This window comes from Elephas maximus, chromosome 7, assembly GCF_024166365.1.
Source record: "Elephas maximus indicus isolate mEleMax1 chromosome 7, mEleMax1 primary haplotype, whole genome shotgun sequence".
Taxonomy (NCBI): Eukaryota; Metazoa; Chordata; class Mammalia; order Proboscidea; family Elephantidae; genus Elephas; species Elephas maximus.
The window spans coordinates 14,071,212-14,084,717 of record NC_064825.1 but is presented as its reverse complement, the minus strand read 5'-3'; the positions used below and the strand labels follow the sequence as shown (position 1 = coordinate 14,084,717).

Below are 13,506 nucleotides of genomic sequence, written 5' to 3'. Positions count from 1 at the left end.
AATTTGGAAGACAGCTACCTGGCCAACCAACTGGATGGTATCCATAGTCATGTCCATTCCAAAGAAAGGTGATGCAACAGAATTTGGAAACAAATGAACAATATCATTTAAAAAAAAAAAAAACCTGTTGCCATCGAGCCAATTCCAACTCATAGTGATCATAAACAAGCAAACTTTTCCTGGAGATCATTCAGGAGCATTTGCAGCAGTATATCAACAGGAAACTGCCAAAAACTCAAGCCAGATTCAGAAGAGGACATGGAATGAGGGATAGATATCATTGCCAATGTCAGCTGGATTTTGGCTGAAAGCAGAGACTACCAGAAAGATGTTTGCCTGTGTTTTATTGAGTATGCTAAGGCATTCGACTATGTGGATCATAAAAATCATGGATAACATTTTGAAGAATGGGAATTCCAGAACATTTAATTGTGCTCATGGGGACCCTGTACCTAGATCAAGAGATAGTCGTTAGAACAGAACAAATTGATGCTGCATGCTTTAAAGTCAGGAAAGGAGTGCGGGAGAGTTGTATCCTTTTACCATACCTATTCAATCTATATGTTGAGCAAATAATCTGAGAAGCTGGAGTATATGAAGAACACGGCATCAGGATTGGAGGAAGACTTATTAACAACCTTCGTTATGCAGATGACAAACCTTAGTTGCTGAAAGTGAAGAGGACTTGAAGCACTTACTGATGAAGATCAAAGATCACAGCCTTCAGGATTGTACTTCCACATAAAGACAACAAAACTCCTCACAACTGGACCAATAAGCAACATCGTGATAAACAGAGAAAAGATTGAGTTTGTCCAGGATTTCATTTTACTTGGACCCACAATCAACGCCCGTGGAAGCAGCAGTCAATAAATCAAATGATGCATTACGTTGGGCAAATCTGCTGCAAAAGACCACTTTAAAGGGTTGAAAAGCAAAGATGTCACTTTGAGGACTAAGGTGCACCTCACCCAAACCATGGCATTTTCAATCACCTCATATGCATGCGAAAGCTGGACAATGAATAAGAAAGACCAAAGAAGAATTGATGCTTTTGAATTATGGTGTTGGCGAAGAATATTGAATAAACTGTGGACTTCCAGAGGAATGAACAAATCTGTCTTGGAAGAAGTACAGCCAGAATGCTCCTTAGAAGCAAGGATTTCGAGACTTCGTGCCACAGGCTTTGGATATGTTTTCAGGAGGGACCAGTTCCTGGAGAAGGACATAGTGGGTCAACAAAAAAGAAGAATACCTTCAATGACATGGGTTGTCACAGTGGCTGCAACAATGTGCTCAAGCATAAAAATGATTGTGAGGATGGTGAAGGACCAGGCAGTTTTTCGTTCTGCTGTAGTTAGGGTTGGTATGAGTCGGAGCTGACTTGACAAGTTTACTCAAACTTGAAGGTGTACACAATCAATTCTCAGTCTCTCAATGGACAGCAGGACAGCCGGCATGCTCTCTCCATCATACCCCTCCAGTTGCCCTCGTATCAAGCTGCTGACTGTAACATCAAATCAGGAGCTTGAGCGTTATTAAGAGTGAATGTGCAAATGGCAGCCTCTAGGTAAGAACATGTGTGTCTGATAGTGATTCTGATTCCGTTTTGAGTCAAAGTATTTTCCTCTTAAAATAAATAATTTTAAAAACACTCTTTTCTTTGTATGCTATGTGACAGTTCACAAATTTTTTCACAGTACTTTATTTCATTAGGTTATTGAGGTACCATGAGTTAATTGAAGAAGCGCAGGCTCAGATCCCCGAGCTGGTATGATAGGGAAAACTCACCTTTCTGAGCCTTAGTTCAGCACCTCTAGAACAATGATAAACATAATATTGTTGTAGGATTAAATGAGAGGCAATTTAAAACAGATCAGGGTCAGGCACATAATCTCTCAATTAAGGCTCACTAAAGTTTTTTAAAGTTAATCTCACAATGACACCGAGAGGTAAATAGGATAGTCTTCATTTTGGAGAAATTAAAACCGTCTCAGAAAATTGAGCAAAATCACAAAACTAAGAAAACAGAAGCTGATAGCTTATGATCATAATATCTGAACATTGAATCTACCAAAATCTTTTTTTTTTTTTAACTGCAAGTAGAAGATCAAAGTATGTGAATAGCAAGAAATAAATGCCAATTTCCACATTTTTGTGTGTGTGCTGAGTTGGAAAATATTGTCAAACAATAGTTTTATTTTATTATACAAACAGACTTTATAATTGGCTTTCTCATAACTGGAAAGGCATAAAAATGAAAAGACTGTTTTGAAATTTGCAATTCATAATAGTAAGGGGTAGCCAAGTAATGAATAAGTGGCAACTTTCCACATGAAAAAGAGAAAAGGCTGCAACACAGCAGTATTCCTGGCCAAGAAATTCAGAAATTCAGACGTATGGAAAGGCCGTTAAGTCTTCTTCTCTGGCCGCTTCCAAATTCTTGAACACTAACATGGTTATTTGAGTTCAAGTTATTTTGCTTATGGCCACTTTTTCTCTGTTCCTCTTCCTCATATCTAATTACCAGCACCAATAAAAATGTTTTGTGTAATTTAAGTGATATATTTTATTATGAAAACAAATATACTGTTCTTGGTATTTATCATAGGCCTTATTCGTTGTTGGCAATCCAAAAAAAATGTAGAATGAATGCATAGTTGCTTAGGTTTGAGTGGGTTGATCCAGTTCTAATTCCTTCATGAAATTCCTTGACCTCTGTGCTTTCTCATGTGTCTTTTCTTTTATAGAAAGCAGAGATTGCTATTGCCCCTCTGACAATCACTTTGGTTCGAGAGGAGGTCATCGACTTCTCTAAGCCCTTCATGAGTCTGGGCATATCTATCATGATCAAAAAGCCTCAGAAATCTAAACCAGGAGTGTTTTCCTTCTTGGACCCTCTGGCCTATGAGATTTGGATGTGCATAGTCTTTGCCTACATTGGTGTCAGCGTGGTCTTGTTCCTAGTTAGTAGGTTTAGCCCATATGAGTGGCACACAGAAGAGCCAGAAGATGGAAAGGAGGGACCGAGCGACCAGCCTCCCAATGAGTTTGGCATCTTTAACAGCCTCTGGTTTTCCCTGGGTGCTTTTATGCAGCAAGGATGTGACATTTCACCCAGGTTAGTTTCTAAATACTCAAGTTCTTCACCAATTCCCTAGTAAATCTGCATGTTGTGCAGACCATTTCTCTACATATTCTTTCCTGGAAGGCAGAGAATTCTTTGAAATGCCAAAAAACTTGTAATTCCCAGATTAACGTACGTATATTCGTACTCCATTTCTTCCAAGTTAGCACAAAATGGGATACATTATAAAGATTAACTTTTCCAATAAATATGTAACTTATGCAACCCATCAGAACTCTCAGAATTATTTAGTATTAATCTTTCATTCAGTGGTTTGACAGATGGAAACTAAAACCTAAATTGTAAGAACAGGAATTCATTTTCATTTCATCTCCTTTTCAGAAGCAAGCATTGCTAGTGTGGCTCATTTTTAAAAATTAATGTTGATTTTCATCCCATATATCTTGGAGATTTCTGCCACGGAGTCTGTATAGTAGGTACCATGTATGCATTGTTTTATATAACAACTCATGAACAAGCTGTCAGTGGGCAAAGAACCAGCAATTTTAACACTATGTGAGTTGTTTTACAAAAAGATTTTTCCATATCTGAGGAATCAGGGCTCCCTTCCTTTGGATGCCACCAAGACGTTACTCAGTTATGTTTGCAAAAAGGCAGCCAATCTCCTGTTGCAAGAAAAAAATGACACATTTCTCCCATAGGGAAACTAGCTGAAGGACGAAGAAGCAAAGTATTGAATTTAATAATTGAATTTCATTATTCACAAATATATGGATTTTTTTTTTTGTGAAAGGTATGCTTTCTCAAAAAGAGAGATTTTGGGCACAATGCCATTTGTGTTCCTTAAGACCCAGGAAAACTATAAATGTGCTTAAATTTCCAATACCTTAAAAAAGTCAATCAACAACTTTTTATTAATGAAGTGAGAAAAAAGTCAAAGCAAATCAAGTAATGGTTTTTAAGAGCCAGGATTAAGCAAATAGTAAGTTCAAACCAATAGATGGCACTTATATAATAAAGGTGAAGGGAACTTTTTAAATTTGAGAATGCTGTGGAAATTTTTTTTTAATGGTTCCTCAAATGAAAAAGAATTGGACGCAGGAATTTTAAATTGTTTGATAGTCAATGCGGAAGATCGATTATCCATGTCCTAGATTTTTCATTCAGCTCATTCTCACTTTTCACCTGCACTTGTACTCATCCACATACCCTTGACAGCCAGAGAAAAGGTGATGAGAGAAAAATGTTATACCAGTACATGTAAAGATGCCTTAGGACACAGCCCATCCTCCAGTAAGATCAGAAATGGTATATGATACCAAAAACAATTCTGAACTACAGTCACTTTGAGACAAGCCCTAGAGCCTCTTATCGCCCAGCCCTACGTTGGCATATGCCCATCCATCCTGGCAGGGCTCTGAGTGAAGGTAAAAATAGGCTCTATCCTTCAGTCTCAAAAAGGCACCTACCAACTTGTATCAAATTGGAGACTCTAGCCATTGTTAAGATGCATCACTATTTTATATGCCCCTAAGAAAGAAACAAAGCTGCCAATTAAACCATGGTACCGTGCTCCCCTCTGTCATCAACTGTAAGCTGCATCCTAATTTCAGAGATGCTAAAATATGATGGGGAAGGGTATCAATGGATTTAAGTGTGTATTTCTCTTCAATAACCAAAGGAAACACATTAAGGTTTCACATTTCTACCAATTAAAAAAGAAAAAGAAAATTTGTCCATATTTTCAGTAGCACATTACCTGTAGCAGAAAAGACATCATATTGTTCAGAAATACTACAGTCATTCTTGAGTACTCTTATCAGAAAATAAAACAATACTTGGCAATTGTTATTTTAAAACATACGTGATGTGTTGATGGTATTCCTTTTCATTCAGCAGTATGTTGGTTAGAGAAAGGAAAACGTGCATTATCTTATCCATGTTTAGATCCCTCTCAGGTCGAATTGTTGGAGGTGTTTGGTGGTTCTTTACACTCATCATTATATCATCTTATACTGCTAACCTCGCTGCTTTCCTGACCGTTGAGCGAATGGTCTCCCCCATAGAAAGTGCGGAAGACCTGGCCAAACAGACAGAAATTGCCTATGGAACCCTGGATTCAGGATCAACAAAGGAATTCTTTAGGGTAAGTTAAGGGAGAAACTAACAAAGATATCTTCACAATTTTGAGATTCAGGCAATTTTGCAATTATATCATGGGCTGTAGCTATTATAGGTTTTGCAAACACAATGTTGACTATTACGTATAATACTCATACTTTAACTTAGATTTTATAATCAATTTAATTTTTAAAAGCTAATTGATTCATTCATTTGTAAGAGGGACCAGTGCAAAGGAATAGTAACAATGAAAATGTAATTAGAATAACTTTATAATATATCAAAAAATTCCAATGTTAGTAATGCTACCATGATACTGAATCTAGCAAGACTTATATATACTTTGGGGCTAAAACGATGCAAGACTTTAAGTTGAGTAGATTTAACTTGCGGCATTTGAAATCCAAATCATTAATTGCAGGTTATACTGCCTATGTGAGTTACATTATTCTATAATCTATTCTATAACAATTGATTTTAAACCAACATACTTGCCTTCTCACAAGATAATGGCAGCAAGGCTATTAAGTTTTGGATGCCATTATAAGACACTGTATAGTATTTAGTTTGCACTGATTTCTCTGCTTTTGCAGATAAAATTGTTCAAACTGGTGAAATTGGACTTCATGTATGGATGATTACTTTAACTCACCATCAGAATTACAGATTCTTTGTTTAGTTGTTTGTTCCATTATGTAGATGAATCTTTTGATCAGTGAACTCTCTCCTCTCGTTCTGCTTACATCCAGAGATACACATTTGGTAATATCTGATCAGAAAGATAGGGCTCATTTTGTGACTTCAGAAGCAAGAAATAAACAAGCAGTAAGTAAGAGTGATATGTTCAGAACTATTTAACGAGGCTATAATGAACACATTTTATATTTCATTTCAGTTGTCTGAAGATTGATATATATAATATTTTAGGAGATAAGATACATTTTTCTATTTCCTAAGATTTTATGTGAAAGTAATAATAGTTCTTTTTGTTTATGCTTATAAACACTACTTGAGAAATTAGATTATAATTTTAAATGTATATATTTTTAATTTTCTTGCTCAGCTTGGAAATTAAAAACAACAAAGTGTTCTGCCTCGTAAGCCAGTCTTAACTTTCATGTACTTGAGTTTCAGTAAGCTATTTCTTTTTTAAAATAAGATTTGATTATAGTGTCCAAATTTACTACAAATTTTTACATAATACTAAATCAAGAACAAATCATTCAGAAACTCAGTCAAACCCAGTCTTAAAAAGGCTCTGTCCAGTCAACCAAGTTCTTGTCAACAGTTTGGAGTGTTAGTAAATTTCTAAGTTAATTAAAAAAATTTGTAAATTTTTTCAAATCTGTAACAGTCATGACAACAGATTTTTATTAACAATATTCAATGGGTAAGCTTCATTAACAAACTTTTTGTATAGATTGAGTGCATCCCAATCTCTACAGCTTAATAATAGAAATATACTTTTCGACACATTTTAGCATAATTTCAGTACCTTGCTGGAAATCTGTAAATTCTTAACTGCTCCCACCCAAAAGTAAGTAGGTAAAATTTATTTTGTCTAGAAACTACTCTGCATATACATCAACATGAAATACGAGCTTGTGTTATCACTTGCATTTTAGTGAAAATTGATGCCTGATTTTCATTTGAATAAAGAAAATATTTACTGGTCAGTCATTGTGCCTGGAGTGATAAATAGAAAAAGAAATGTCATGTCCCAGAAAAAATCCAAAACTAACTCACTGTAAAGCATTTTAGCATGAGGCACGCTGAATAAGTTTATTTCTAAACTTTATAGAGTTTAAAAAAAAAAAGCTGCTCAAATCCTAAAAACTGGTGAGGAAGATAAGAGAGTACATTGATAAGAAATACAGGAATGAGGAAATCTGCTTCTGAGATTTATAGACGTCTTCCATACAAGCTGTGCAATCTCCATGCCCTGTTTCCATTCTCTCTCACCCAAATTCAGTTTTAAAATTGGAAGATGTTGACAAGTATAGACATTTATTGTTGCAGAACACTTTGAACCCTAATGGGACAAGAAAATAATTTTCCCTGGCAGCATACTCTCAGACATGCATAATTTCGGGTTCTCTGATAAAAATCTCATTCGTTTCCAACCCTGTTTTCTCCCTCCTCTTCCCTTAGATGACGACCTGGTTTAAATAAACCATTTGTCTGACGGGTTGAGGAAACAGAACGTGAAGGGTATTTTTGTACTTGTCAGAAAAGTTTTCTCATAGGAAGCGTACATCTGTCAGCTCTACTAAGCTGCCTTAGGCAGTGACCTATACTCAGCCCTTCAAAAAATGTCTCAGTCATAATCAGCTAGAAAAAGAATTAGACCATGGGGGAAAATTACATCTAAATTCAACCGTTGCCTCATTTTTGCCCCATTATAAAACTAGATATGCTTCATGTTCTGGGCACCTACCTTATTAAGCGTAAAGATGGAACCATTTAAGGAAAGTTTGTGCTTGTCACTTCATGACAGCCTTTGTTGTTTAGGTTCTTTTACATTATTATACACTTTATAAAAATACACTGATTTTCATTTCACTGCAAATTTTATCCAGTGCCTTCTTCAGTCGTCAGTGAAATCAAGAGTGCATAAAGGCAATAGATTTCTACCTCAGGGTTTATAATCTCATCAAATAATGCATTTATGAATTCTCACTACAACTTCAGTCTTACTGCACAGCCTACTGGAAGAGTGAAATAACTCACATGATAACAATGTAAACTTTATAACACATGGCATTTATATGTATTTTTGTTGCAAGCAGAAAGGGCAAAGTACTTCATAATGGGGGAATTAAAAGGACAGCACATTTTTTAAACTGTAAGAGTTGTCCTGAGTACTAAAACAGTGCTTTAAATCAAATAGTTTCCCATGTGCTAGCTTTCATGATAAAGAGGAAACAAATAAACCTGAGGATAATTTTCTGATTTAAAAAATATTTTTTTTATATTATCTCTGTTTTTACTCCCATGGGCATGTTGAGTCCCCAAACCTGATTTTTAAGTAGATATCACAGATGAAATTTTTAGGAGCTAAAAAGTTCCATTACCACTCTCCTTATGAGCTTGCTAGGAACCTTGGTGGCACAGTGGTTAAGTGCTCAGCTGCTAACCAAAAGGTCAGTGGTTAGAATCCACCAGCTGCTCTGTAGGAAAAAGATGTGGCAGTCTGCTCCTGTGTATATCTACTGCCTTAGAAACCCTGTGGTTCTCTATGAGTCAAAGTCATCTGAATGGCATGAGCCTGCTGAGTCTGCAGAAAGTTCCTCATTTTAGTCTACCTCATTAAATTTATAAATATTTGCTTGCCCTCAGTCCTTAGCAAGCACCTTCTTGCAGTCCCAGATGAGGCACAGGGATATTATCCCCAGTGTCTTCTCTTGATTTCTGCCCCCTTTACCATGTGTATGTGACCTTATCTAAGCAGGGTCTCTTTAAATCAGAATTTCTAAACATTTATGTTGTGACAAACCATGCTAATTTTTTTCCAAAAAAAAAAAAAAAGTCACTTTCATCTTTTCTCTATTCTCTACTAGGAATCCATATTTCATAATTTTTATTATACCTAAGCTGTGCTAAGCATAGCGTAACTACAGTATATAATATTCCTTCCAAATTCTAAAGGAATTAATTTAACCTCTTTTAAACTCTTTTGCACTTACCAAAAAAAAAAAAACCAAACTCGTTGCCATCGAGTCAGTTCCGACTCACAGCGACCCTATAGGACAGAGCAGAGCTGCCCCATAGAGTTTCCAAGGAGCGCCTGGTGGATTCAAACTGCTGACATTTTGGTTAGCGGCCGTAGTACTTAACCATTATGCCACTAGGGTTTCCCTTTTGCACTTAAAAAAAAAAAAAACAACTTAAAAAGGTATACTTAATTCAGTAAATTTAAACAAATGCAGAAGTAATGTTCTATACCTTAATGTGATAGGAATGGACTTTCAAAATACATCAAAAGCCTAAATACATTTTATTCCTTTAAGAAAGGAAATGAATCATGTGCTTTAACGGTATGCTGCAGTCTAAAGTTAAATGACCTAAATCATTACCAAGCCCTTAAAAAACTTTTTTCATTTTGTTTAGGTGTTCCCTATGTCTTTAATAAGCTACTGAAGAATAACTGGAAATTTGCCACATAACTAACATAGACGTCTATGTATGACTCACACATTCTTAAAAAACTTCAAACAAATATTTTAATTAAACTAATGTTTGGATAGGTTTGTCTCTTCTGTTTTAAATGTGGCATACATAGTTAAGTATACAATTTAAGTGGTAATCTCCCTTTCATGAAGGAAAACTCTCAAGTTATGTAAATATATTGTTGTTGTTGTCGTTAGGTGCCATCAAGTCAGCTCCAATTCATAGTGACCCCATGCACAACAGAAGGAAACACTGCCAAGTTCTGTACCATCCTCACAATTGTTGCTATGCTTGAGCCCATTGTTGTAGCCACTGTGTCAATCCATCTCATTAAGGGTCTTCCTCTTTCTTGATGACCCTCTACTTTGCCAAGCACGATGTCCTTCTCCAGGGACTGATCCCTCCCCACAACGTGTCCAAAGTATTTGAGACGGAGTCTCCCCATCCTTGCTTCCAAGGAGCATTATGGTTGTACTTCTTCCAAGACATAAATATTGTCTGTAAATATATAGACAAGTGATTATATTCCTAAAGGATATTATTTACCAGCACCTCTCTAAATTTGAAACTATCAGAATGGATGTTAACAGACACACTGTATCAAGTGGCCCAGAGAGTTTTATATTTTTCAAAGATCAGAACTCATAAAATGGATGGGTTAGCTCTCTGGAACAGAACTTTATTTTTAAAGATAGAACGAATAAGACCTGGCAACATAGTCTTGCTAGTGGATTCCACAGTTGAGGGGCCTGAATCCAAGCACTCCTGTGTCCTAGAAGGACATAGAGACTTTGCACCTGCATCATAGCATTGCATGAAATTTCCTGAGTGAGGATTTCTGTAGCCAGAAGTGACCTGGCACTATCTATACTCACAAGCATGCACGTGTGTCTGCATACATACACATTTTTTATATCATGAGATATTTTTTAAGTGTTAATGACATAAAACATTTCCTAGGACACTATAGGGTGTCAATTTCCCATCTTGATATATATCAACATTTGAATATACATGAACAGAAAATACCTTCTTTGGTGTTCAAACCATATTATATGGTTTATTAATTTGGTCTATTGATTACTAATTTCTCATCTTATGAAACCAAAATTTGGGATCCCACTTAAGAGTTTTTAGTGGTTTCTTTCTTTGTCCACCTGAATAATTTGCCTTTGCCCAGACATACGTGTTCATAAATTTGTTATTCAGGATATTCATTGATTATTGAAGAGCTGCTTCTTGTTAGAGTCTATATTTTGATAAATAAAGGAAGCTCAATGGAAATAATGTACATGCTACTAAGGCTTGACCACACACAGAAATTCAAGTCTGAATGGACTCTCCATTACTTTCTTTTTGGATCCAGAGCCAAAATTTTAGCACCTTGTAATTAAACAAGTGCAAATAGTCTGTGTGAATCATTGTATTATCAAACATCAAATGGAATTCAGGCTTTTTTATCTTATTAAATATGTCCTTTGCAGACATTTGAATTCTTTTAGATATATGTCATATTAAAGATGTATGTGTGAATGAAAAATCTAATGTGGATGCAGATGACAGCAAAAGTACTTGGATAAATTAAATAAAAAAAGAAAAATTAATAGAGGGAGTAAAATAGATAGAGCCCAAGTAAGTAATTTACAAAAATAAAAAGTTTCTGGACGGAAATTAGGGGGTTAGAATGATTAACTCTCCTACAATATAAATGTGGAAATACAGGAATCATTTCTCTTTAAAGTTCAATATATCTTATACTTGAGAATCTTGTGAGAAAAAAAAACCTAAAAATGTCTTGCTAGACCTAGAGTTTGATTCTTGTGTTAGAGATATTTAGTTTGTAAACTACAGTGGATTTCTCCTCCTCCTTTGGTATTCAAATACTGACTTGCTATGAACTGTACTTTGTATACATGTTAGAATGGTTTTCTTTAAAACTTTGGATCATAACAGATGTATCTTATTTGTTATAACAGGTGTAGTAATAAGAGGAGTTTGGCAAAGCTGAAATCAAACCATCTCTGGTCTTTTTTCAAGTTTACCATAATGTGATATAAAACATGATTTTAAATGTTCAAGCCTTCATGGCATCCTACATCAGAAGGAAATAATAAGGTGCTATTTAAGCAGTCGGAGCCCCAGTGGTGCAGTGGCTAAGAGCTTGGCTGCTAATCAAATGGTCGGCAGTTCAAATCCATCAGCCACTCCTTGGAAACCCTATGGGGCGGTTCTACTCTGTCATATAGGGCCGCTATGAATCAGAATCAACTTGATGGCAAAGGTTTTTATTTAAGCAGTTGAGTGTGGTAATTAATATGGCAAGAGGTAATATGACTGAGCTCTTCCTCAAATATCACTTTTAAATGTGTACCATTTCAGTAATTTCCTTAAATAGTTTGAAAAGGCCATTTTCCAATTTGAAAAGATGACCATTACTATAAGGCAAAGTGGAGTTAGAGGGCAACGGAAAAGTACTAAAGGGCTTTTTATCCTGATCTTGATTCAGTCAATATTAACATGTCGTTCCCTTCTTTCCTGTATTTAATTTTATTTTCATTTCCTCCAGAGATCAAAAATAGCAGTGTATGAAAAGATGTGGACCTACATGCGATCAGCAGAGCCATCAGTGTTCACTAGGACTACAGCTGAGGGAGTAGCTCGTGTCCGCAAATCCAAGGGCAAATTTGCCTTTCTCCTGGAGTCCACTATGAATGAATACATTGAGCAGCGAAAGCCATGTGACACGATGAAAGTGGGAGGAAATCTGGATTCCAAAGGCTATGGAGTAGCAACGCCCAAGGGTTCCTCATTAAGGTGGGTGGAATAGTATAACAATATAACATGTGTTGTTATAGTATTCCACCTTCCCTGATGTCCCTGACAGAATTATTTTGTTTTGTATGTGAACATGGTATGTTTATCTGTTTGTTTGTTTTCTTTTTCTCCATTTCATTTTTTTGGTCAACCATCAGGTAATTTTTTTTTTTTTTTAATTTTAGAATGATTAATCATAGTTGATATGTATCTTTTAAGGCCATATAAAAACCAAACTGGTTGAACACTAGCTGTTTCCAGTGGGCCTAAAACATGGGTAGCATATGCTTCTAGATCTCATCGACTTTTTTAGCCACCAAAACCTACACTGTCATTGTGTCAGTAATAATTCTATAGTTTATCATTATTTTTTGAAATTATGACTGGCTGCTAGTTTCTGAGGGAGAAGAAATCGACTTCTTCCTAGCAAACCACTTTTTTTTCCATTTTGATATTTCATTTATTATGGCATCTTTCTATTTTGGACTATCCTGAGGTTGTATTAGTGCTAATTTTGAAATCACATCCATTTACAAAAACAAGCATGATCAGAGGAGGTAATGGGCTCTAGTTTTATGGTGCTTACTCAAGTCACACTCCCACCTATTTCAAAGGGAGTATGGTATAAGTAAGATCTGTAAAATTAGATCCACTGACAATCCAAAAATGTTTTCAGATACACCCTGAAATGTGATTCATAAGCAAAGTATTAAGTATGTGGATAACAATCCACATGTATTAAAGTGAGACTTTCATTCTTAAGGAAATGTTGGTAAAAACTGCTGTTTTCACCTTCTTGGTCCTGGACATAGAGGATTCACATGTTTATGTCCAGGAGGCAGAATTTCCTATTTTCCTTAAGCAATAAAGGCTGCTGTTGGATAGCTGGGTCTAGAGCAAGGCTGGAGACAACAGTGACGGCTGACAAGTTACTCTGGTCTTAGTGCTCGCTGCTCAGGAGAGAGTCACACAAAGCACAGATTCAAGAAGAAGTCAGAATCTTTGCTAAAGGATTTGACCAAGAACCTGGTCTTGAAAAATGATGTCTCTGGTAAGCCAGTGAAAAATGAAGGTAATGAGACCTGTTCTATTGCCCAGCATAAATGAAAAGCAATATGAAAGTTACAGGATTGTTTTCATTGGTTTCAAAATGGGAATTGTAATGTGCCTTCAGTATGCGCATTGGGTGGGCAGGGGTCAGGAGAGATTGTAGGAAACAAATACTAGTACCCAAAAGAATTGTGTTAAACCAGTATTTTGTGTTTGCAAGCAACACTGGAATACTTAGCTAGGATTGTATGGTGCGGTACAAA

The 13,506-nt window shown here is 35.9% G+C and overlaps 1 protein-coding gene across 1 annotated transcript in view; it reads left to right on the top strand.

The window, feature by feature from the left end:
• Positions 1–13,506, top strand: part of GRIA4 (glutamate ionotropic receptor AMPA type subunit 4) — a 462,811-nt gene that overhangs the window by 407,620 nt on the left and 41,685 nt on the right. Inside the window, exons 12-14 of the mRNA XM_049889438.1 lie at positions 2,751–3,121; positions 5,036–5,234; positions 11,946–12,193. Coding sequence (XP_049745395.1) covers positions 2,751–3,121; positions 5,036–5,234; positions 11,946–12,193 — 818 coding nt within the window. The remainder of the gene's footprint in view (positions 1–2,750; positions 3,122–5,035; positions 5,235–11,945; positions 12,194–13,506) is intronic.